This window comes from Berghia stephanieae, chromosome 2, assembly GCF_034508935.2.
Source record: "Berghia stephanieae isolate SIO BIC M18660-M18661 chromosome 2, UCSD_Bste_1.3, whole genome shotgun sequence".
NCBI lineage: Eukaryota > Metazoa > Mollusca > Gastropoda > Nudibranchia > Aeolidiidae > Berghia > Berghia stephanieae.
The window spans coordinates 17,216,576-17,239,097 of record NC_088361.1 but is presented as its reverse complement, the minus strand read 5'-3'; the positions used below and the strand labels follow the sequence as shown (position 1 = coordinate 17,239,097).

Genomic DNA, 22,522 nt, shown 5'->3' with positions numbered 1-22,522 from the left:
CGACGGTCCCTACGATGCCTTGTGATTGGCCAATGTCGAAAAAGAACTGGTTCTTTGACGGTCCCAACGACGCCTTGTGAATGGCCAATGTCGAAAACGAACCGGTTCTTGGAGTTCTCATTTCCCAGGGACCGTAGAGCCAGCGGTCCTAAACATGCTTGGGACCGCTCCGCACTACTATAGAGTCTAGTATGCACCAGGCCGACAATTTGCTCTTGTTATAAAATTCGATGTCATATGTCTTCAATGTGGATATTCATAAAGCATAAGAACAACAATTGTTTTTGTTTAGATCAACTCATGAAAAAAGGCAAAAAGCACTTGTTTCCTGCGATATGTTTATTATGAGAAATATGTATAGATTTGTAAATAACATGGCTGACGTTTCTTTATTTGGCATTATTAATATCAGAAACGTTCAAGTAAAATGAAGTCATTTAGAAAATGAAAGCACCAAATTTCATCCAGAAATGTCCAAGGGGGAGGTCATATCTAAATATAGACTTCAAGCAGCTGTAAATCATGTTACAATTTCAATCTAAACTGGCATTTAAATATTTATCACTTAAACCATTCGTGCATGTTCAGCCAGTTGATAGGAATGTGTTTGCGTATCAGTATTCATGTAATAATACTGTAATATATTTTCTAAGTACATTGTTTGCCAACAAAATGGAGGAAATCAGCATATGTTTCTTTTAAAATGTCTTACGACACTTGTGACACATTTTGTCATTTCGTTGGTAAAAACAAGAAAAAGGAATAGCCAAAATATTCTAGATTTAGAATCAAAGCACCCAATAAAAAGTAAGTCGAATGTTTACAGAATACTTAACTAACAATGCAGAACAAAGAGATGATTTACAAAGAAAAAAAATATCATCTCCCAAAACTACAACTATACAATTGACTGTTTCCATCCCAGTCAAGGACTTCGGACAGGGCTGGGACAAAACTAAGTAATCCCATTTCAAGACAAAGACAGAAAGCAACTCGGAAAACAAGTATAAGGGGATAGAAGACACAGTGTGACCTACTACCCACCATGGGAGGTCATAGAACCCCGCCCAGGAAATCAGTTTATTTAGAATGAGGGCAACAATAATGCAAGGGCAAATTTCACACGAGTTGGCAAAATTCTTTGAACGTTTCAAAAGTCCCGTAGTCATGAGTGAAAAGAAAATGCATGGACATAAATTGATGATTGAGAGCAGTGGAATAAAAATAAATAATGAAAGTAACAAATCCATATAGAATCCCCAACCCCCTTCATAGACCACACACAATCTGAACGTTTCTTCCCTACAATTACACCCTATACTAAACCAAACAGACACATACAATGTGTGAAACAAAAATGAATAAAACAGCTTAAAAAAAACAAAAAAAACATAAAAGAACACCAAATACGGAACATTTTGGGCTCAAAAGCCTTCTTCAGCTAAGAACAAAAAATATAAATAAATAAAAAAAATAAAAAGATAAATACGTGACTTAAAAAGCCAGATAGGCGACCGTCTGTGTGTTTTAAGTCATGTATTAAATTTTTTGTCATTGGCTGAAGAAGGGTTTTGAGCTCAAAACGTTCCTTGTTTGGTATTTTGTTCCTTTTTGTTTATTTTTGAAGCTGTTATATTCGCTTTTGTTTATTACTTTTTACAGTCCACAGCCTCTAGCAGCTTTGTATCACTTTGACTGCCAATGTAAAAGCACCAAAAGATTTGTCATTACAATTAATCATCAGGTTCAATCAACCATCCCCCTTTTTTACTTTATCTTAATTTCTTTTTTTTCTGTCCTATTTTCTGTTTTTTTTTTTGTTGTTGTTTTTTTAAAAATTACACTATTATACTAGTTTAAAAGTATTTCATTTTATTACGATCAAGTTTGAATCAAAACACCTTTTACACATTAAAGCTCTGTTGTTACGTGTATGGACTTGTATTGTCAAAAATAAAATGCATGCAATTAAGTTTGTACTGAAATCAAAATACAACTAAGCATTTGGAAAATGTAAATAAATAGAGACAAAATAAGGTGAATAGTTTTTCTAATATCTTACTTGTGATATCTAGAGCTGCCAACCCATACCCACGTCAATGTGGACAATGGCGAGACAAAATGACTCAGATTTGGATAAAATGCCTACAATACTGAAAACCATAAGGAACTTTAATTCTGATGAATGGGCAACAAGATCATACTAGCAATATTATAATCGATTTTTAGATTAATTAATGAATAAACTTACTCTTCATAGACAATATAAATAGTATCATCTTCCAGAATCAACATATAAATCAGATAAGACCCAGCCAGATAATATTTTATTGAACTGCCAGCACAATCCAACAGGTCACATAACAAATCAACATTCACTAAAAGAGTGCATGTATGACTTGGAAAAAAACCTGTTTAACCTATAGAAACTGAACAATGCGTAAGATCTTCAGTAAAAAGTGTACAATGAATGACAATGTGTAAAAATACGCATTTTTTAGGTAAGGTTGGCAGCACTGTGATCATCACTCAATCAACTCCACATAGTTGGCAGGGAACATTCCGTATGAACCATCAGGGCCAAAGCCTTGCCACCAACCATCGTCTATCATCTCTATGTTGGTGATGATGTCATCGGGGTCAAAGGTGATCTCCGTATCATCAGCTACAAAGAAAAAGAAATATCATTTGGTTAAAAAAGTAAAATACAAAATCTACAAACCTGAAATTCCAGTGAAAAATGTAGCAGTACAGTCTTTGCTTCGTACCCAAAAGGTACTGAGTTCAACTACCTGCCTCGTTGTGTGGCCTTGAGCAAGTCATCTCGCCCTAGATCACTTTGCAGTGCTGCACTGTGGCTGATGCCTGGATTTTCTAATCTTCCCTTCAAATAGTCCCTAAAGACAAATTTCCCCTTGGGAATGAATAAAGGGAATTATATTTAATTTAATAATAAATAGCATTTCTACAACGCATTAACCTTGACGATGTCGTGCTGTGTACGCCACCTACATTTTGACCATATTTAAAGTGAGGGGAAAAACTACAATAATTTTTTTTAATTTGGTATCATTGTTATTTTAAAAAATGAGAGAAAAAAACCCAACAAAACTCTGAAAGTTAGTTGATTAAATTTAGTGTTAACGAAACAGACATCAAAATATTACATCAAGGTCTGTTGAATATGATATTTTTTATTGTGACATTTAAAAAACAAAACAATTTCCTTCATTCATCTCACAGGGGCAATTTGTCTCTAGGGTATATTCCAAGGGAAGATTGGAATAACCCAGACGTCAGCCACATTGCAGCACCGCAAACTGAGCTTGGCTGAGGTGACTTGCTCAAGGATGCGACCGTTTTGCCTGAGAGGACTACACTAAAATCGAAGCTCTGTGGATCTCAGCACTAACTTGGGAAAACCACAACATTCCTGCATCTTGTTGACCGTCAGCCATAAAAGACAGCGTGGGCAGCGGGAGGGGGGAGAAGAAGAAGAAGAAGAAGAAATAATCTTACATTTCTACACTTATCTCAGTGGGACAAAGAAAATGAGAAAAGGATGTTGTAGTTACCAGCTTGATAATCATAGATAGCCTTGGCACACACACCCTGCTGATTGCCTTCATCTCCGCCTCCACCAGTCGGATTATTATTACTCTCCACTTCGTAAGTCTCTCTGCTATTTTCTACTTCATTTGTTTCTTCTTCTTCGTCAGGATATTTTTGAGTGGAGCTCATTCTCCTTGACTGAGTATCAGGATGGTACTCTTCACTATGGTCCGTGACGGAAGGCACACGATGCTCTCTGAATGTAAAGTCCTCTTCAGGGGGCTCTAAAATAAAGACATGGAGAGAAAAATAAACAATTCTCTAAAAAATGTAAGATTAGTTAAACAGAAATTTTTTTTCAAAATATAAAATGTGTATTACCACAAAATCCATGACAAAATATGAAATGTGTATTATCATATAATCTATGACAAAAAATATACTGTACATTACCTTATAATCTATGACAAAATATAAAATATGTATAACCATATAATCTATGACAAAATATATAATGTGTATAACCATATCACCTGTGACCAAATATAAAAATTGAGCTTTTTATATAGCGTAATATCCACTGAACGTGCTCAAAGTGCTTTACAAGGACGGGACATGATGCCTGTTTGGCAATATTACAATTTTTTTTCGGACAGACAACGCTATTAACCGCCAGGTACTCATTATACACCTGAGTACGATGGGAGAATGTGAGTAAAGAGCCTTCTCCAAGGACTCAACTATGCGCCAAGCCAGGCTCGAACTCAGAACCTTCCGATTCAAAAGCGAGTGCCATATCACAAGACTACATAGCCGCACATATAAAATATAAAATGTGTATGACCATATCATCTATGACAAAATATAAAATTTGTATAACCATACGACAAAAGCATATTTTGACTGACAATCAAACAGACCATTTGACTGACTATCAAACAGACCATTTGACTGACAATCACACAGACCATTTGACTGACAATCAAACAGACCATTTGATTGACAATCACACAGACCATTTGACTGACAATCAAACAGACCATTTGACTGACAATCAAACAGACAATCAAGCAGACCAATTGACTGACAATCAAACAGACCATTTGACTGACAATCAAACAGACCAATTGACTGACAATCAAACAGACCATTTGACTGACAATCAAACAGACCATGTGACTGACAATCAAACAGACCATTTGACTGACAATCAAACAGACCATTTGACTGACAATCAAACAAACTCGGGTAGAGTCAGTTCTTGTTCTGATCTATTACAACTGGTGTCGATGATGTGTAATTGCTTGGTCCGTTTATAGAGAGAGACATACTATAATAAAGTCAAGCTCTATAAGACTTGTGTCACAAAAGCAAGACTTCATTTCAAATGTGGAGCCCTATTGTTTTATAAAACTTGATGACAAAATCAAATGTGGACCCCCATTGTTTTATAAAACTTGACGACAAAATCAAATGTGGACCCCCATTGTTTTATAAAACTTGACGACACAATCAAATGTGGACCCCCTATTGTTTTATAAAACTTGACAACAAAATCAAATGTGGATCCCCATTGTTTTATAAAACTTGACGACAAAATCAAATGAAGACCCTCTATTGTTTTATAAAACTTGACAACAAAATCAAATGTGGAGCCCTATTGTTTTATTAAACTTGATGACACAATCAAATGTGGACCCACAATGTTTGATAAAACATGGACCCCCATTTTTTGATAAAACTTGATGACACAATCAAATGTGGACCCCCATTGTTTGATAAAACTTGATGACACAATCAAATGTGGACCCCCATTGTTTGATAAAACTTGATGACACAATCAAATGTGGACCCCCATTTTTAAAAAATAAAACTTGACAACACAATCAACTGTCTTTTCCAAGCTACTTCGTAATCAACAAAACCAAACCTTTTTTAATTACGTAATTTAATTTAAGCATTGATGACTTGGCATTTCAGTGACTTATATTTCTTCCTTATCTTCTGTCTGTGATGAATATCAACATAAACCATTACCATCTGTGATTAATATCAACATAAACCATTACCATCCGTGATGAATATCAACATAAACCATTACCATCTGTGATGAATATCAACATAAACCATTACCATCTGTGATGAATATCAACATAAACCATTACCATCTGTGATGAATATAAACATAAACCATTACCATCTGTGATGAATATCAACATAAACCATTACCATCCCAATCTTGATCCTCTTCTGGATCCGATTCTTGTCGAGGAGGCAAACTTTCTCGTAACAAATCTCTTGTGGGAGGACTTGTGGCTTCCGGCTGAGACATGGGGAAATATTGGAGGATGAGATTAAAATTTAAAAAAAAACCTTTTAAAATATAACTTGCGCTTTTTTATACAGCGCAATATCCATTAAACATGCTCAAAGTGCTTTACAAAGGGTCACTGATCAACGGCAACACGTAACATGTAGAATCAAAAATGACATCTGTTTAGCGATATTACAATTTTTCCCAACAGAGACAATGCTGTTAACGGCCAGGTACTCATTTTACACCAGAGTATGGTGAGAGAACGTGAGTAAAAAGCCTTTGTGAAAAGTCATAGGGTCAGCCTGTAATGAGAACAATTAAAACAAATTTGGTACCTCCATTCAAATGTGGGGCAGCGTGGCTCAGCGGTACGGTCTTTGCTTCGTACCCAAAAGGTAACGAGTTCGATCACCCACCGCTGCGTTGTATGGCCTTGAGCAAGTCACCTAGCCCTAGCTCACTTTGCGGCGCTGCACTGCCGCTGACGCCTGGGTTATTCCAGTCTTCTCTTGGAATAGACTCTAAAGACAAATTTCCCCTTGGGGATGAATAAAGGGAATTTTTTAAATATTTTTTTTTTATCCCCATGCAAAAGTTTTTATCTACTTATTTCAGGTTCAAATCACAACAACACCCTTTGGTGTACCTGTGGATACAAAAGTATTGGTGTGGACAGTGATGACCTATCCGCGGAGAGGAATGTCCGCTAAAGAACAAGGATGTCAAACGTATAAATTCTGCTGAAATGTGGTTTTATGGAAGGATAATGAGGATAAGCTACATGGAAAGAAGAGTGAATAACAGTCATAATCAGAGAGGTGGAGGTCATACTAGAACTACCAAATGTCATCAAAAGAAGGAAAATAAGCTAACGAAAGACATTGTACAAGGAAAATGGAGAGCAGATGAGGAAGGGGAAGACCAAGGTCCAGTTATGTGAAAAACAACCTGGAATGGACAGGGATGAATGGCAGAGAGCTGTGCGATGACGTCATCAGACGTGAAGAATGGGCAGACATTTGTTATCGCATAGTGCGGGCAGTCAACGTCATTGAGGACAACGCTGGAGAGTAAGTAAGTAAGTACCTGAGGGTCAGGTTGTGGGTCAGGCTGTGGTGGCTCATGGAAGGAAGGGGCTGGGTCTTCTTTTGGCAGTTGGATGGGCTCTTTTCTTGCAGGAGGCTGATTCTCATCTGCTTTACTGCCAAACTCAGGTCGAATTTTTCTGTTCGAGTGCATGACATACAATAAAAAGTGCAATAAGACCTTACAGAAATCAATGAACAGATGTGGAAATGACTAATCTGAAACCTGAGAATTGTTTCCTAGACTTGGATCTTATCCATACATTGAATAAAGGAATAATCATCAAAATTATCCATGGATAAACGGATACTCATCAAATAATCTAGTAATAGTAATATTTCAATAACAGTTGGAAGTATAGACTGCTCATTGGATTAGAACAGTAATAATACAAGTGAGAGTTGGGGGAGAGGGTTGAGGTGGCTTTGCTGTTTTTAACAAAAAAAAAGACTCATTGAGAATGCCAACTTAAAAAAAAAATCTTCATGTAATACACGCCTATGGAAATGCGCTCGAATAATAAATGGTCATTTAATTTTTTAATCTAATTTTTATTTTAAAAAATACTACAATTGGCAGCTGTAAGCGACACGATAACCCTTTGATGACTCTGCCACAAAACATCATTGTCGCCAACACTGTATAGGTCTACGTCATCACACGACGCAATAATAATAATAATAATAATAATAATAATAATAATAATGATGATGATGATGATGATGACGACGACGATGATGATGAAGTAATGATAATTAATTTTATTATTTTAAAAATTAAAAAAAAAATTCATGGGTATATAAGTTGTTTACCTGGGCGGAGGTGGACCTCTGTTTGAAATTTCAGGTCTCTCTGTTGATTTCTGTTTGAAGAAATCTCTGGATTTGGCCGTGGAAGACGATGTCAATTTTTGTGCTTCCTGCAGAAAAGAAAAGAGAAGATGACAATCTTAGACTTCAGCTTAAATAGTCTGAAACATCAACATTACAAATTTGTTTCTAATTAACATTTCCCATTTGATCCAATATCTCGTTTGCTTTGGTTTGGGGGGGGGGGGGGGGGGGGGTGGGGGATTTGCTAGCGCCCTGAAAACTTTATTGTCATTATAAAGCCATTAGAAAGGAAAATGGTGTAATAGTTAAAAGAATATATATGTATACATAAATAAAATACTCAAATTTAAACTTTTCATCTCTATGGCACTGTGTCATGCTTACTTAATGTTATCTTCAGCGATGAAATGTTGTTGTTGTTGTTGTTGGTTTGTAATTGCAAAAAATGGACACAGTTGGATGATCTGACTCTTCTGTTCCACACCCAGGACCAGATTCAAGAAAACAAAAAAACACAATTCTAAACAGTCTCTCAGAATCCATTGGTTTGAAAATTCATCCTGCAAAGTCAAAGACTTAAGGATAGGTTGCATCAAAGGGAGCAGATCAAAGTAAAAGATCAGGAACTTGAAGATATAGATATTTTCTGCTATCTCCGGAGTATAATAGACAAAGATGGAAGAAGAGGTGAAAGCATGATTTGGAAAGGCACAGGCTGCATTCAAATCTTTGAACAGAGTTTGGAGAACTAAAGATATCTCCTTTCGACTAAAGCTAAGACTTTTCAACTCAAATGTGAAGTCTGTCCTACTGTATGGATGTGAAATTTGGAATGTATCGCAGTCAATAAGGAGGATACAGATCTTTGTAAACAGGTGCATGCGTAAGCTACTCAGATGAAAATGGATGGACAGGATTAAGAACGAAGAAGAATGGAAAAGAACACAGCAGAAACCAGTGGGAGAGGAAATAGGAAGAAGACGATGGATGTGGATTGGACATAAAGAATGACCCCACTATAGCAAAGAAAGTATTGGACAGGAACTCTCAGCCAGAAAATCAGGGGGATGGACACGGGGAACATGGAGAAGAGTTAAAGAAGCTGATCTACATAGAAGCGATAAGACATGGAACGATATAAAAAAGATAGCTCAAGATAGAGAGAGAGGGATGGAAACTGTTTGTCTGTGGCCTGACCCAGGGTGAAAATGGCAATGATGATGATGTCATATGTTGGTGTGATTGTGTGTGTGAAAACTTTTTGATTATCTGTCAGACACTGGTGTGTGTGTGTGTGTGTGTGTGTGTGTGAATGTGTGTGATGTATGCTGATGTATAACACATTGAGATTATGGACATAATGTATTATATTGGAATAATTTATCCTTCATGCCATTATTAAACAGTATGGATGACAAGCGACAACATTGTGTGTGTGTGTGTGTGTGTGTGTGTGTGTATTTGTGATGTATGCTGATGTATAACACATTGATATTATGGACATAATGTAATACATTGGAATCATTTATCCTTCATGCCATTATTACACAGTATGGATGACAAGCGACAACATTGCAATCCTACAACCCATCCAATCAGTCAAACCATGACTTACAGCCATTCTTTCTTTCCTGATCTGATCACTCCTGTGACCTCTTTCCTCCTCGTCAATACTTGATTCTTTTTGAACCTGAGCCTAATCAGTCAATAAATATACATAAATAAATAATTAAATAAACAAACAAATAAATAAATAAATACATAAATACATAAATTAACCTGTTAACTGCTGCTCCATAGAAAAACTTGAATTTTAAAAATTTGGCCAGAAAACTCGTCCTTCAACTATCTATTGACATAAATGACCCTCATCTTGGCAAAAACTCTCAAACCTGGTACTTTATTAAAGACTTCACAAAGTCCCAGGTTTTGAGTTTTTGCCAACACGAGGGTCATTTAAATCGATCACTATCTAAAGGATGAGTTTTCTGGCCAAACTTTAAAATACAAGTTTTTCCATTGTGCGCCAGTGAACTGATAATCAACATGTATTATTGTAACATACGAATCAATGAAACAGCCGGTCAACAGTTCATAAGTGTTAGGACAATGAGTGTTATCAAAAATACAAAGCAGTTTGACCGACATTCATCTGAAATCAACTGTATTTACAGGAAATAATAAATTGTTTCGATGAATAAGGATCAGTTACTCTTGTGTTCTTAATCATTTTGTGCATTGAGATATATTTTGTCTCATTTCTGAGTTATTCTTGATACTTTTTTAATCTCTTATATCTTATTTTTTTCGATACTAACGTCTGTGATTTGAGATGTTTTTCATTCCATCAACAGTCAATGATTTTAACACAGATTACGTCTCCATTAATAATTCTTCATTATAGTTTTCATTGTTTGAATATTTTCTACATTAAATGAAAAACAGAAAAGAGTCACAACTCTTGACTAAACTGCAAATCTTGTACTCTCTATTTAAACTGTGCAATATATTTCAAATGATCTCCAGTCCCATTTCCTCACCCACAATTACCCTTTGTCAGCTATTTAAACAGTGCCTAATATTATGTTCCAGCCCCCCACCCCCAGTCTGCCTCCCTCTGCCCACCCACCCCCAATTGCCCTTGATCAGCCCCAAGGCTTATGGCATTAGAAATCAGAAGGCATTATTTTGGAACTCAATTCCAGATGAGGAGGGGGACTGAAGACAGATGTAATATCCCAAATACAAGTGCAATCAATTGCTGCATCAGTTCAGATTTCCCTAGCACACTCAGATATGCCAACCAACCTCGATCATTTAAAAAAGATTTATCATATTTCCCCCAATGTTTTGGCTAATTTTCTGATATTTTCCCCCTAGAACCAAATGTTCAACACTAACAACTAGCAAAAATTCCAAACTTAACATTCACTGAATTAATGGAGACTTATGAAGCTGGTGTGAGGGAAGGAAAACCATGGAATTCCTTTGGCAATCATTCGTCTGGCTACTCGGGTTCACATCCAAGCTAAAGACTATATTTAGCAAAATACTCAAATTCTTACACTTTTATTATTATTTTTTCCCCCTTCTGTTACAAATCCTGATTTTTTGCATTGAGCATATTTAAGTCAACATTCACATATTTAAAAATTTTGAACCTCAGAGCGTATTACAATATGGGAAATCTTACAGGTTGGTAAATGTGTCGTCATACTGTACATTTCCTTGAGGTAGTACTGAAGATTGCAAGTAAATATGGGTATTTCCATTCGAGGGCAGCACGTCAAAGGAAAACAATTATGAATAAATGACATACCTTGGCTCTCAAATAAATTATTATCACTGAGAATTTATTTTAAAGTAATTCACTTTCATAAAATGTGAGGCTATGTGGTCTAGTGATATGACAATTGCTTTCTGATAGGAAGATCCTGAGATCAAGTCTCGAGCAGTGCATAGTTTTGTCCCTGGGAAAGGCTCTTTACTAAATTTCCATCACCTACTCAGGTGTAAAAGCAGTACCTGTCCTTAAACAGCGTTGTCTAGTCCTACACACTGTGTTGATGTTGGCTAAGGACCCTTTGTAAAGCACTTTAGCACGCTTCGTGGATAATGTGCTATATAAATGCTCACGTTATTTTGTTGTTTTTTAAAAAAATTAATCCAAAAAGGGACAAAAAGTTAAAACCAATTGCCAGAGTTTTTAAATGAATCAATTAATATGAGATGAAGAGTTGGATATCGTTCACAAACAAAGAGATGATTTTCATCACTGCTAAAATAAAACAAGGAAATTTCTTTTAAGAGCCTCAAGGTGTGTAAAATGGATTCAGGGAGGGAGAGGTTTGGGAGGAAAACAGAGAGGTGTGGGTTGAGGATGTTCAAAACGTAGAATAATCCATAAGATACATTGGAAAGTCAAATGGAAAAAGTGAATAAATTTAAAAATTCATTTACTACGAGTTTATAGTAAGAAGAGAAATGGAGTTTCTAAAAACATTCATAATAAATAAAAAGGATGATCCTATTTCAAAAGCATCGATTGATTATTTGCCAAATTATAATCTTTAATCGTACAATTTCTTATTAAAAAAAAACACAAAAAAAAACACCATAAACATTTATCAAGTTGTCATTAGACAAAACGGTGTAGATATCAAATATTTATTTATTGCTTCTTGGTCTCTTTCTTCTTGTTAAATATTTCAATCTGTTATTTCAATTGAAGAACCTAGTGCTTAAAGTACTTAAGTCATAGAGAGTGCTGAAAGTACTCAAGTCATAGACAGCGCTTAAAGTACTTGTCACAGAAATTGCTCAAAGTACTTAAATCACATAGAGTGTTTAAAGTACTTAAGTCACAGAGTGTGCTTTAAGTACTTAAATCACAGAGCGTGATTAAAGTACTGAAGTCACAGATTTTGCTTAAAATACTCAAGTCACAGAGAATGCTTAAAGTACTTAGGTCATAGAGAGTGCTTAAAGTACTTAAGTCACAGAGAGCGGTTAAAGTACTTAAGTCACAGAGAGTGCTTAAAGTACTTAAGTCACAGAAAATTCGTTTTGGAAAAATGGAGGTTAAAATTTGGATTAGGCTATACAGAGTATAAAAAAAATAAAATTGTAGTATTGAGATAGGGATTTAGATTGTGTTAATCATGAACAAAATTGGTGAGTGAACCGAGGTGATTTTGCTTTAAGTTTATCACTGATTTGCTAAAAATCATGAAAGTGTTACTTAAGTACTTTTAGCACTGGATTTTTCAATTATAAGAATTAATTGTCAAACTAGAGGAGGATATAAAAAGAAATTATATACCTGAATCTGAAAGAAATAAACTTGAAAAAAAAAAAAAAAAGAAAGAAAGAAAGAAAAAAGTTTAATTATTTTCCCCCATGCGTTTAATTAGAAAATGGCCAAAATAAAGAGAAAAATAAATTAACCGATACACTTAAAAAGTTGTTAAAAAGCTGACATGTTTAAAAAGCATCTGAGGACTTTGTTCTTTTTACATTGAATTGTTGATGCCCCTCTAAATTGCTCTGAGCACTTCCTCGTGATATGGTAGAGAGCTCAACAGATACAATGTACTATTACTATTATCATTATTATTATTATTATTATTATTATTATTATTATTATAAGAGGAAAAAAAACCATCTTTTTAAAGCTACTTCTCTTTATAATGATTTGGACGACTTAAAATGTCATTTAAAAAATGATGTATCGAAAAATATGGAGGTAAAAAGTAAATACAACATAATTGTCAAGTCAAATTTTAAAATAATTATATTCACTTCAAACAAAATTTAGAAGTAAAAAGTGACAGTTCATTAAAACCAAAGGTTTGTGTTACATCACAAAATAAATCTAGTTCTTACCCATCTTCTTTTTTCGTCATCTTGATCTCGTTTTTGCTCTGCCTTTTTCTCTGCTTCCTTCTGCACGGTTACCTCCTTCATACGGTCCGCTATCCTTCTATCCCTTTGTTTAGCTTCTTGTTGCTAAGCATGAAGAAAAAGTTTCCATAACGGTAACATAGAGAGTCGAAGGTCAAGGTCTTGGGAAAAATGATCAAGTAGTCTAAACCGCATTCATTCTACTCCTCCACTGGAATTCCCACACCTTTCATCTTAAACCACCCGTAACCACATGCTGGGTTTCGGAACCTGCCAACCCAACCCACCCGATAGAGATATGATTGCTGTATACCTAAAAAGTTGTAGGAATCATTTTTAATACTTTATTTTAGATTACTTCCAGGTCAAGACCATTAAATAAAATGAAAGTAGCTTTTTAATGGATGAAATTCTGTCAAATGATGCTGTTCTTTTATCTAAAGACATCACTTTTCACAGAAAGAGAATAAGGTGGCATTGAAAGCTGGCCCATTTACAATACAGTAAACTGGAGTGACTTTGTAGTTTTGAGAATCACTTACAGCTCTCTAAAATAAGGGTTATCTTAGTTGACCTTAACTAGCAGAGGTCAGAATACCCTATATGGTAAAATAGGATCCCACTTTGATGCTTTTCTTTTCTGATAGTTAGAACTTGACAATTTTGGTCATATAATTTTTTTTAATTCTAAAAAAATGGGGTGACTTTTCACAACCAAATTCAACAATCAACAATGTGAATTGCATCCATCCTCTGTACAGAATCATTAAACAAAAATGAATATAACAGCTTCAAAAAAGAACAAAATGCCAAACACAGAATGCTTCAGCACGAAACCCCATCTTCCAGCCAACAACAAGAAATAATATAAACATAAATACATTACTAAAAAAAACAAACCAGATCGACGGCCATCAATCTGTATTTTTAGAAATGTATTTATGTTTTCATTGTTTTTTTTTTGGTCTTTTTTTGTTGTTGTTATCGTTGGCTAGGAGAAGGGTTTTGAGTCCAAAACGTTAAGTGTTTGGCATTTTGTTCTTTTTTGAAGCTGTTATAATCATTTTTGATTTTCACTTTTTACAGTCCACACCTTCTACAGGCTTGGAATCGTAACATCATTGCAAGCTTTAAACATTCCACCTGTCCTACAGTTTACCTAGTTTAAATGGATCAAATCAAATACAACTGTCGCAAAAATAAAAACTCTTTAAAAAACTATCATTTGTACAACAGAGTTATCAGAAATAGATATTAGAAATGAATATAAGCGATCTTTAGGAAATCTTTATGGATCATTATTTAACCTTTTTTTTTTATGAGAGAAAACTGACAAAGTCAAATTGTACAACTTTCTAATTCTTAACCTGTTAAACATAAAAATAAACATTTGCTGACCTTTTATAGACAATATTAAGAGTATGCACATTAGGATAAAAAGGGCTCAAACAATCCAAAGAAAAGTCCAAAAACAAAAAACAAAACAAAAACAAAAAAAAAAAAAAAAAAAATTAAGTAAAAGAAAGGACATTAGCTGGGTTAAATAATCACTCTTTCCTTTTACAGGGATATGCAATTCCTCAAAAGAAAGCTTTTCACGATGTTTTAAAAAAAAGTTGCTTGAACAATTTTTTTGTTCTTCTCCTTATTTTGTTTCTTTTTGTTTTTTCTAACTGTGAAGTTTTGCATATATCTTCTTTCAACTTCTTCAATCAAGTTGATCAAAGCTTTTAAAAGACTGACTAAAAATTATAAAAAATGTGTACCGGTATTCATTTTCAAATAAAAGGTATGGATACCAAGAAATTCATTGTTTTTGCAAAGCTGGTGACAGACATGTAAGGGAAATAGAGCAGGGTAAAGAGGATTTTTGTCTGTAAAATATTTAAATTGGGTGGAGTAATACATTTGGTGCCACCCTTTCAAACAGAAAGAGAGATTTAGGATTTCTGTGGAAGTGGATAAAGGAAATGGGACAAGTTGTGAAAACTAACCCCTTCATCAATAACCTGTAATATACAAGATAAACATTAAACGAAGAGTTGAAGGTATATGTTATGCCATTATCATGATTTAAAATAAATTTACCGTAAAATTTCATCAAGATCTATCTTTGAAGAAAATGCATCTGAATAACAAAACATGTGCGTAATTTTAAAAACATAATCATGCAAAAATAATTCTACCTAATTTTTCTCCTAATATCTGTGGCTCTCTGTTATTTCCATCACCAAGCCAGCCACCATTGTAAATCATAAAATAATTGAAACAAGAAAACAAGTATAAATCATTCAGATTGGTAAGTTCCCACTCCAAACAAACCGAAAAGTAAATCTCAACAGTGTAAATGTGTCAATATGGTGTTCAAATCAAATTAAAACAGCACCCGTGTGATCAGATTGGATGAATTTCATTTTAATTCCATCCCATAATCTATAAAGCTGACAAACATTTCAAAAATTTAAGATGTGAAATTGAACAATGGATCTCATGTTAGACCTCTGTTTATAAAACAGAATTTGGTCTTTTCTGAGATTTTGTAAAAAAAAACATGCAAACACATATTAACCAAGAAAACAAAAAAACCCCAAAAAACTTGCATACCTCTCTTTCTTTTCTTTCAGCTTCTAAATGTTTTCTCTCTTCCTCCATCTTGAATTTATTTTCTTTCTGGCGGTTGATCTCATCTTTCTAATGAAGCATGGGAGTAAAACATAAGTCGTGTTAGAGGACATGGACATTATGAAATCAACTATGACGTCTGCATAACCGATATCTAAAAAAAAACCAGTTGGATCATTATTAAAAAATAATTTGGGTATGCTGGTACTTTAAAGACGAAGTGGCTGAGTGGTTAAGGCATTGCACTGTGACCCAGAAGGTCCCAGGTTCGAGCCCCACTTCAGGCACTTTCGTTTTTTTTTCCTTGGGCAAGATTATTAACTCCCAATTTGCTCACTTGGAGAATATGGGTGATTCCTATTGACATCAGACAACCTGTTTGATGAATTATCTATCTTCCTTCATGGAATGCCTAGGCAACGATATCTTATGATGTCCTTGCGAAGGGCATAAAAAGAAAAAAGAGGGTACTTTAAATTACTATAGATAGATCACTGATTAATAAGAGTGGACATTTTGTCTTTATGTCAAGCACCAATCAACCCCCCCCCCCCCCAAAAAAAAAGTTTGTGTTTATTTCAAGCATCCAAAACATTTTGTCTTTATTTCAAGAATCAATTAACGCCACAATACACCCCCAAACATTTTGATTATTTACCTCTGTTTGTGACCAGAACTTGTCCCTTTCATTCAGATTAATTTCTCTGTCTGGGCGCACTCTTTTATAGTCTGTTCCCTGTAAGGAAAGTTGAAATATGAATATTATTACCACCTTTTTTTCCATCATGCTTGACAACTGATAAATAATAACAAAAAGTACTAAGATTTGAAAATAAAAAAGGTGAAATGATACCTGATAAAATGCAATTCTTTTGTGGAATAAATGATGATATAACCGTTCTTGAAAATTGTGACTTTGATCGTAAGTTTTCCATCTTCCCATGAAGCAGTGAAACTAGTAAACATACAGCACCCTTTGGATTCGATCTAGCACACTCTCAGGAGTAACCAAAAAGTGTGCAAGGACCCGAGTGTGCCGAAATCCGATGTGTATGGGAAATAATGACTTATTAACTCTAGTACCGCATTGGGGTCAACCGGAAATAACGACCGGTTCCCAGTACTTGCCTAGCAAGTTTGAATGACGTAGCTAACATATAGCGTCACTCGGTTTGATCGCATCATTTCATACGTCAAAAACTAGCTTCATACTCAACCCAAACAGCTTAAATAAACTGTTTGCTGACAGGCTGAAACTAATTTCTACTGAATCAAGGTCGGGTCTTTGTTAGGTTTCTACAACTGATGCGCGTGTCAGTTGGAAAAAGTGTGTTACATTTAAACGACCGCGGCGGCAGTGAGGTGGGAATGGTGTGTTACGTTTATACAGCGGTCGAGGATCGGGGATTAAAGGGTAGGATGTCCTAAGTTTGACACATAGGCTGTTTTCAAACCTGATTTATGTTTTCAGAAATGAAAACATCGATACCAACATAACCCACCCCTACATTTGCTTTCGGTTTTTCTACTCTTCTATTAAACGTGCGGCTATGCGGTCTAGTGGTATGACGCTCTTTCGAATCGGAAGATCCTGAGTTCGAGCCTCGCTCGGCGCATAGTTGAGTCCATGGAAAAGGCTCTTTACTCACATTCTCTCACCGTAATCAGTTGTAAAATGAGTACCTGGCCGATAACAGCGTTGTCTCTGTTGGGAAAAATTGCAATATCGTCTAACAATCGTCTAACAGCCGTCATGTCTCGTTCTACATGCTATATTTTGCTGTAGGTCAGGGACCCTTGTAAAGGACTTTGAGCACATTAAGTGGATATTGCGCTAAAAGCTCAAGTTTTTTGTTTTGTTTTTTAAAAACGTAGATGAAATTTTTTATTTTGTCATGCGTGAAGTTACTGTTCACAAAATTGTTTCATCACCCCCAATTTTATAAATTATTAGGGGGTGGGCTTAGTTGAACACTATCAAGAAAAAACTGATAATTCTTTTGCCTTTGACAGCTCCTGTATTGATTAAAATAAGTACTCACGAATCTAAAACACATTTTTTTCTCTATCTAAACTTTTAATGTTGCATTTCATTCTCAGGTTTGATCAAAAACAAAACACGAAAATATCCCTGCACATCCTAAACACTACCGCATGGCTGTCAGATGGCCACATGCATTGCCAAAATTGTCTGCAAGGAGAATCATGTTTCTATTAACAATCTTTTTTTTTTTTTAAATTCATATCTTAAACTTTTGTTATAACAAGATTTTTCTTAGTCTAGTTAATTTTATGATTACCAAAATCAATAAGTTTTTCAAAAGGGCCAAAGTGTATTTAGTTTTTGACCAGGTGAGGTTCCATTTGGCCACTTTAGAAGTGAAAATTAAAAGCTGACAAAACACAAAATTTTTACATCAATAATTGATCAATTAGAATTACTGAAAACTTGTCAAAAATTCTCAAAACTGACATTTTTAAAAATCTGAGACTTTGAAAGTATTATGAACGTTGTTTTTCTTTGCAATTTATTTCAGTAAATTTTCTAAACTGGAAATTAAAGACTCTCTCCAGTCTATACTTTGAAAATCATTTAATTCCAAATAGATGTCAAGTCAACAATGCACAAAATTTTCCTGTTCTGTACAATATTTGTCCTCTAATAAAATAAAATATTATCCCCTTTATTTAACGACTCAAACAGAGTGGATGCCAAATCGTCAAGCGTATGATTTTCAAGAGAGAACAAATAAATTTATATGATATTAAGGAAAAACCAATTATCTAATTGATGGTACAAACCGTACGCTAATTAACAAAACGAGTGGCAATGTTTTAAACAAAGGATACCAAAAACAAAGCCATACAATGTCAAACTTAGGTCACCCTATCCTTTAGATAAAATTCAGTCAACCAGCTTCAGCGTGCCGTATTTCTCTGTCGTTGACCTGGTAATTTAGTAATCTAATTATGATTTCATTTTTTTGTTGTTGTTGGCTGACGAAGGGTTTTAAGCTCAGAAATGTTTCGTGTTTGGTATTTTGCTCTTTTTATTTTATAAAGAGGGCTGACTACTAGGCAAAAAACACTCTCATGTGTTCATTAACAATAGAATGAGATGACATACCACAGGTGCAGGGGCTTCTTCTGGTTTGGCTTTCTCCTTGTGGATGCTGTAGTTGGCACCAGATGCTTTGGATACTTTCTTGACAATGTCATCCTCATCGATGTCTGTTTCAGTCCTGGCAGTGACCGTTACGTGGACAGCCTTGAAACAAAAAACTACAATCTGTTCATTCTGATAGGCATTTAAATAAAAAACAAAAAAACCCCCCAAAAAAAAACAAAAGCTTTTATATAGCGCAATATCCACTTAATGTGCTCAAAGCGCTTTACAAGGGATCCCTGACCAACAGCAACATAAAACATGTAGAACGAGACATGACGGTTGTTAGGCAATATTGCGATCTTCCCAGACAGAGACAATGCTGTTAACAATACTCATTTTACATCCGAGTACAGTGAAAGTATGTGAGTAAACAGCCTTTTCCAAGGACTCAACTATGAGCTGCTCAAAGATGGACTAGAACCCAGGACCTGCTAGTCCGAAGGCGAGTGTCAAACTACTGGACCACATAGCCGCACATTGAAAAATAAACACTCAATCACAAGAAAAATTAATCAGAGAAGAAACAAGAAGAGTGTGCTTGAGGAATTATCAAAATAAACTCACCTTCAAGAACGCCTGGACATCTCTCAAGTGGGAGGTGTATTTCAATTTTACATTTTCAGGAACACTTTCCCCTGTCTGAAATAATGAAACACATGAAAATGAATTCCTCTGTCTGGAACAAGGAAACATATCAAAATTATATGTTTTGGTCATATAATGTTGACTGATTGCAAAGTGTAACATGTTATCAATATTGTGTCCTGTTTAATTGTGAAAAAGATGGATTTAAGAACTTTCTTGCATTAAACAAAGATTTAGTATTTCTGGTCTTATTGATGTAAAATTAAAGAAAAAAAATTAAATAAAAGTAACAAGCATTGGAATAAAGAAATGAATAACTGATATGAAATCATCAATCTTACCCAATGAATTAAGACATATTTGAAAAGGTCTGTATTTGGATCCTTCACACTGCAATAGGCATACAACATCTTTCCACTACTGAGATCTTCAGCCATTTCCTCAATCCCTCCATCTGATACAAGAAAAACAAAATTATTTAAAAGAATTCAATGCCTGAAATATCTGATTGTACTTGGAAACCATGCCATGCATACCATATCATACCATGCACACTATACCATACCATGCATACTATACCATACCATGCATACTGTACCATACCTGTCATATCTGTCTCTGACCATCATTTAATTGTGTTTTGCGTTTTATTTCCAATGAAGCACGAAGTAAAAAAGATGATAACATCTCGTAATTTGAAGAATATAAACATGAACATTTTTAAACAAGACCTTGACCATAACGTTAAAAATAAACATGATGCGAATGGTCTCCACGAGTCAATTGTTGGTACGGTGGACAAGCATGCTCCCTTAACAACTAGAGCAGTAAAAGTGAGACGTCAAGCACCCTGGTATAATACCGAAATAAAATTGAATGGATTAGCCAGGAGGCGGGCAGAAAGAAAATGGCTCAAGTCCAGAGATGATGTCGATAAGAAGCGATACATCGCGGCTAGAAATGATGCAAAAGCCGTCAATTTCAGGACCAAAAAGAAATTCTACGAAGACAGCCTCAAAAACGTGGGACGTTCGAGACAATTCTTTGCCTTGACCAAGGAACTGCTGGGACAACAGACGCAACCAGCTCTCCCATCTTTAATCGATCGTGCAGATCTACCCACTCGCTTTGGTCAATATTTTAAAGAAAAAACGGATAGCATCAGGAAAGAACTGTCGTCTGAATCGATCCATACAACATTTGACACATTTCATGGTGATTCGTTAACACATTTTTCAATGATTACTGAAGCTGACTTATGTGATTGCATTATGTCGTCTCCAACTAAAAGTTGTGATTTAGACCCCTTAAATACTGCCATTTAAAAAAAAATGCATTGATGTAATTTTAACACCATTTACATGTATTGTTAATAATTCGTTGCAGTCAGGTGCTGTACCAGACATTTACAAAGTTGCCCATGTCAAACCCCTTTTGAAAAAACCTGATCTCGATAAAGAGAACTTAAAAAACTATCGCCCTGTCTCTAATCTTCCTTTTCTCTCTAAGATCTTAGAAAAACTTGTTTTGAAACAATTACTGTCTCATCTTAAAAATAATTGTCTTGAAGAAAAATTTCAGTCTGCTTATAGGCAACATCGTTCGACGGAAACCGCACTTGTTAGGGTTGTTAATGATCTCCTCTCTGTTATAGACAATGGTTCATGTTCTTTGCTGAATTTGCTTGACCTATCGTCTGCTTTTGATACTATTGATCACAATCTTCTTCTCAAACGTCTTGAAATTACTTATGGCGTGTCTGGTGCAGCGCTTGATTGGTTTAGGTCATATTTGTTCAATCGTAAACAGATTATTACGGTGGATGAATATAGATCGGAGGAAATCTTTCTTGATTGTGGGGTTCCCCAGGGTTCAGTACTTGGACCCGTTCTTTTTGTTTTGTACGTTGGCCCTCTGTCTAAAATCATCAGAAGTTATGGTCTGTCTTACCATCAATACGCTGATGATACGCAATTGTACTGCGTTTCCAATACGAGAAATTTACAAGAAATATCAGCCAATAGTAAAAATTGTATCCAAAGTGTTAAGAAATGGATGAATGAGAACAGACTGAAACTGAATGATGATAAGACGGAGGTGCTGTATGTGGGGAACAGGAAGTGGAAAAGTGAAACAGATTTGAAGTTGGGGGATGCCTCTATTCAAATTGTTGACAAAGTGAAAAACCTTGGCACATTCTTAGACTCTGAACTGTCGATGGAGCATCAGGTTAATAATTTGGTTAGATCTCTCTTTTTCCAACTAAAAAAGATTGCTTCCATTAGACGGTTCATATCTGAGGATGTGACCAAGCACCCGGTTGTGTCCCTCGTACTATCGAAATTGGATTATTGTAATGCTCTGTTGTTTGGCGTTTCGCAATACAATCTGAAACGTCTTCAGATTGTCCAAAACAGCGCTGCCAGACTAGTATTCATGAAGCGTAGGTGCGACTCTGCCGGACCTCTACTTCATGACCTGCATTGGCTGCCTGTTGGGAAAAGAATTAAATTCAAAGCTTGTGTTTTAGTGTATCGTTGTCTTGAAGGTACTGCCCCTTCCTACCTTTCAGAACTAATTGAAAGATATTCAAAACCCCGCCCCTTACGTTCGGCCAGTGATTCCACAAAACTAGTTGTCCCTCGAATTCGGAAAAATGCTGGAATGAGATCCTTTTCTCATTTCGGACCCTCTATTTGGAACGCCTTACCGCAGAGCATTCGTGAAAAAGAATCTTTGTCTATTTTTAAACGTTCCCTTAAAACATATTTTTTTCGATTTTAGTAGATGGTATGAGAAGCAAGATAGGTTTGGTTTGTGTTGTGTGTTGTGTTGTGTGTGTGTGTATGTGTGTGTGTGTGTGTGTGTGCTTGTGTGTGTGAATGAGTATGTTTCAGCCAAAGTAATTTGTAATTTAAGCGCTTAGAGTCTGGTGTCTCGGAGTTATAGCGCTAT

General features: G+C 35.3%; 1 protein-coding gene across 2 annotated transcripts in view; it reads right to left on the bottom strand.

Moving 5' to 3' along the window:
- Positions 1–324: 324 nt before the first annotated feature.
- Positions 325–22,522, bottom strand: part of LOC144964403 (drebrin-like protein B) — a 26,517-nt gene continuing 4,319 nt past the window's right edge. The window contains exons 3-14 of one of the 2 annotated variants that reach the window (XM_078898600.1): positions 19,909–20,021; positions 19,547–19,621; positions 18,941–19,081; positions 16,472–16,549; positions 15,796–15,882; positions 13,174–13,296; positions 9,404–9,484; positions 7,768–7,874; positions 6,956–7,094; positions 5,782–5,875; positions 3,576–3,836; positions 325–2,665 (exon numbers count right to left, since the gene is read on the bottom strand). In XM_078898600.1, the coding sequence (XP_078754726.1) occupies positions 2,526–2,665; positions 3,576–3,836; positions 5,782–5,875; positions 6,956–7,094; positions 7,768–7,874; positions 9,404–9,484; positions 13,174–13,296; positions 15,796–15,882; positions 16,472–16,549; positions 18,941–19,081; positions 19,547–19,621; positions 19,909–20,021 (1,439 nt within the window). In that variant the 3' untranslated portion in view covers positions 325–2,525. Of the gene's footprint in view, positions 2,666–3,575; positions 3,837–5,781; positions 5,876–6,955; positions 7,095–7,767; positions 7,875–9,403; positions 9,485–13,173; positions 13,297–15,185; positions 15,201–15,795; positions 15,883–16,471; positions 16,550–18,940; positions 19,082–19,546; positions 19,622–19,908; positions 20,022–22,522 lie in introns of both variants that reach the window. The other variant, XM_078898601.1, reaches the window with a different exon arrangement.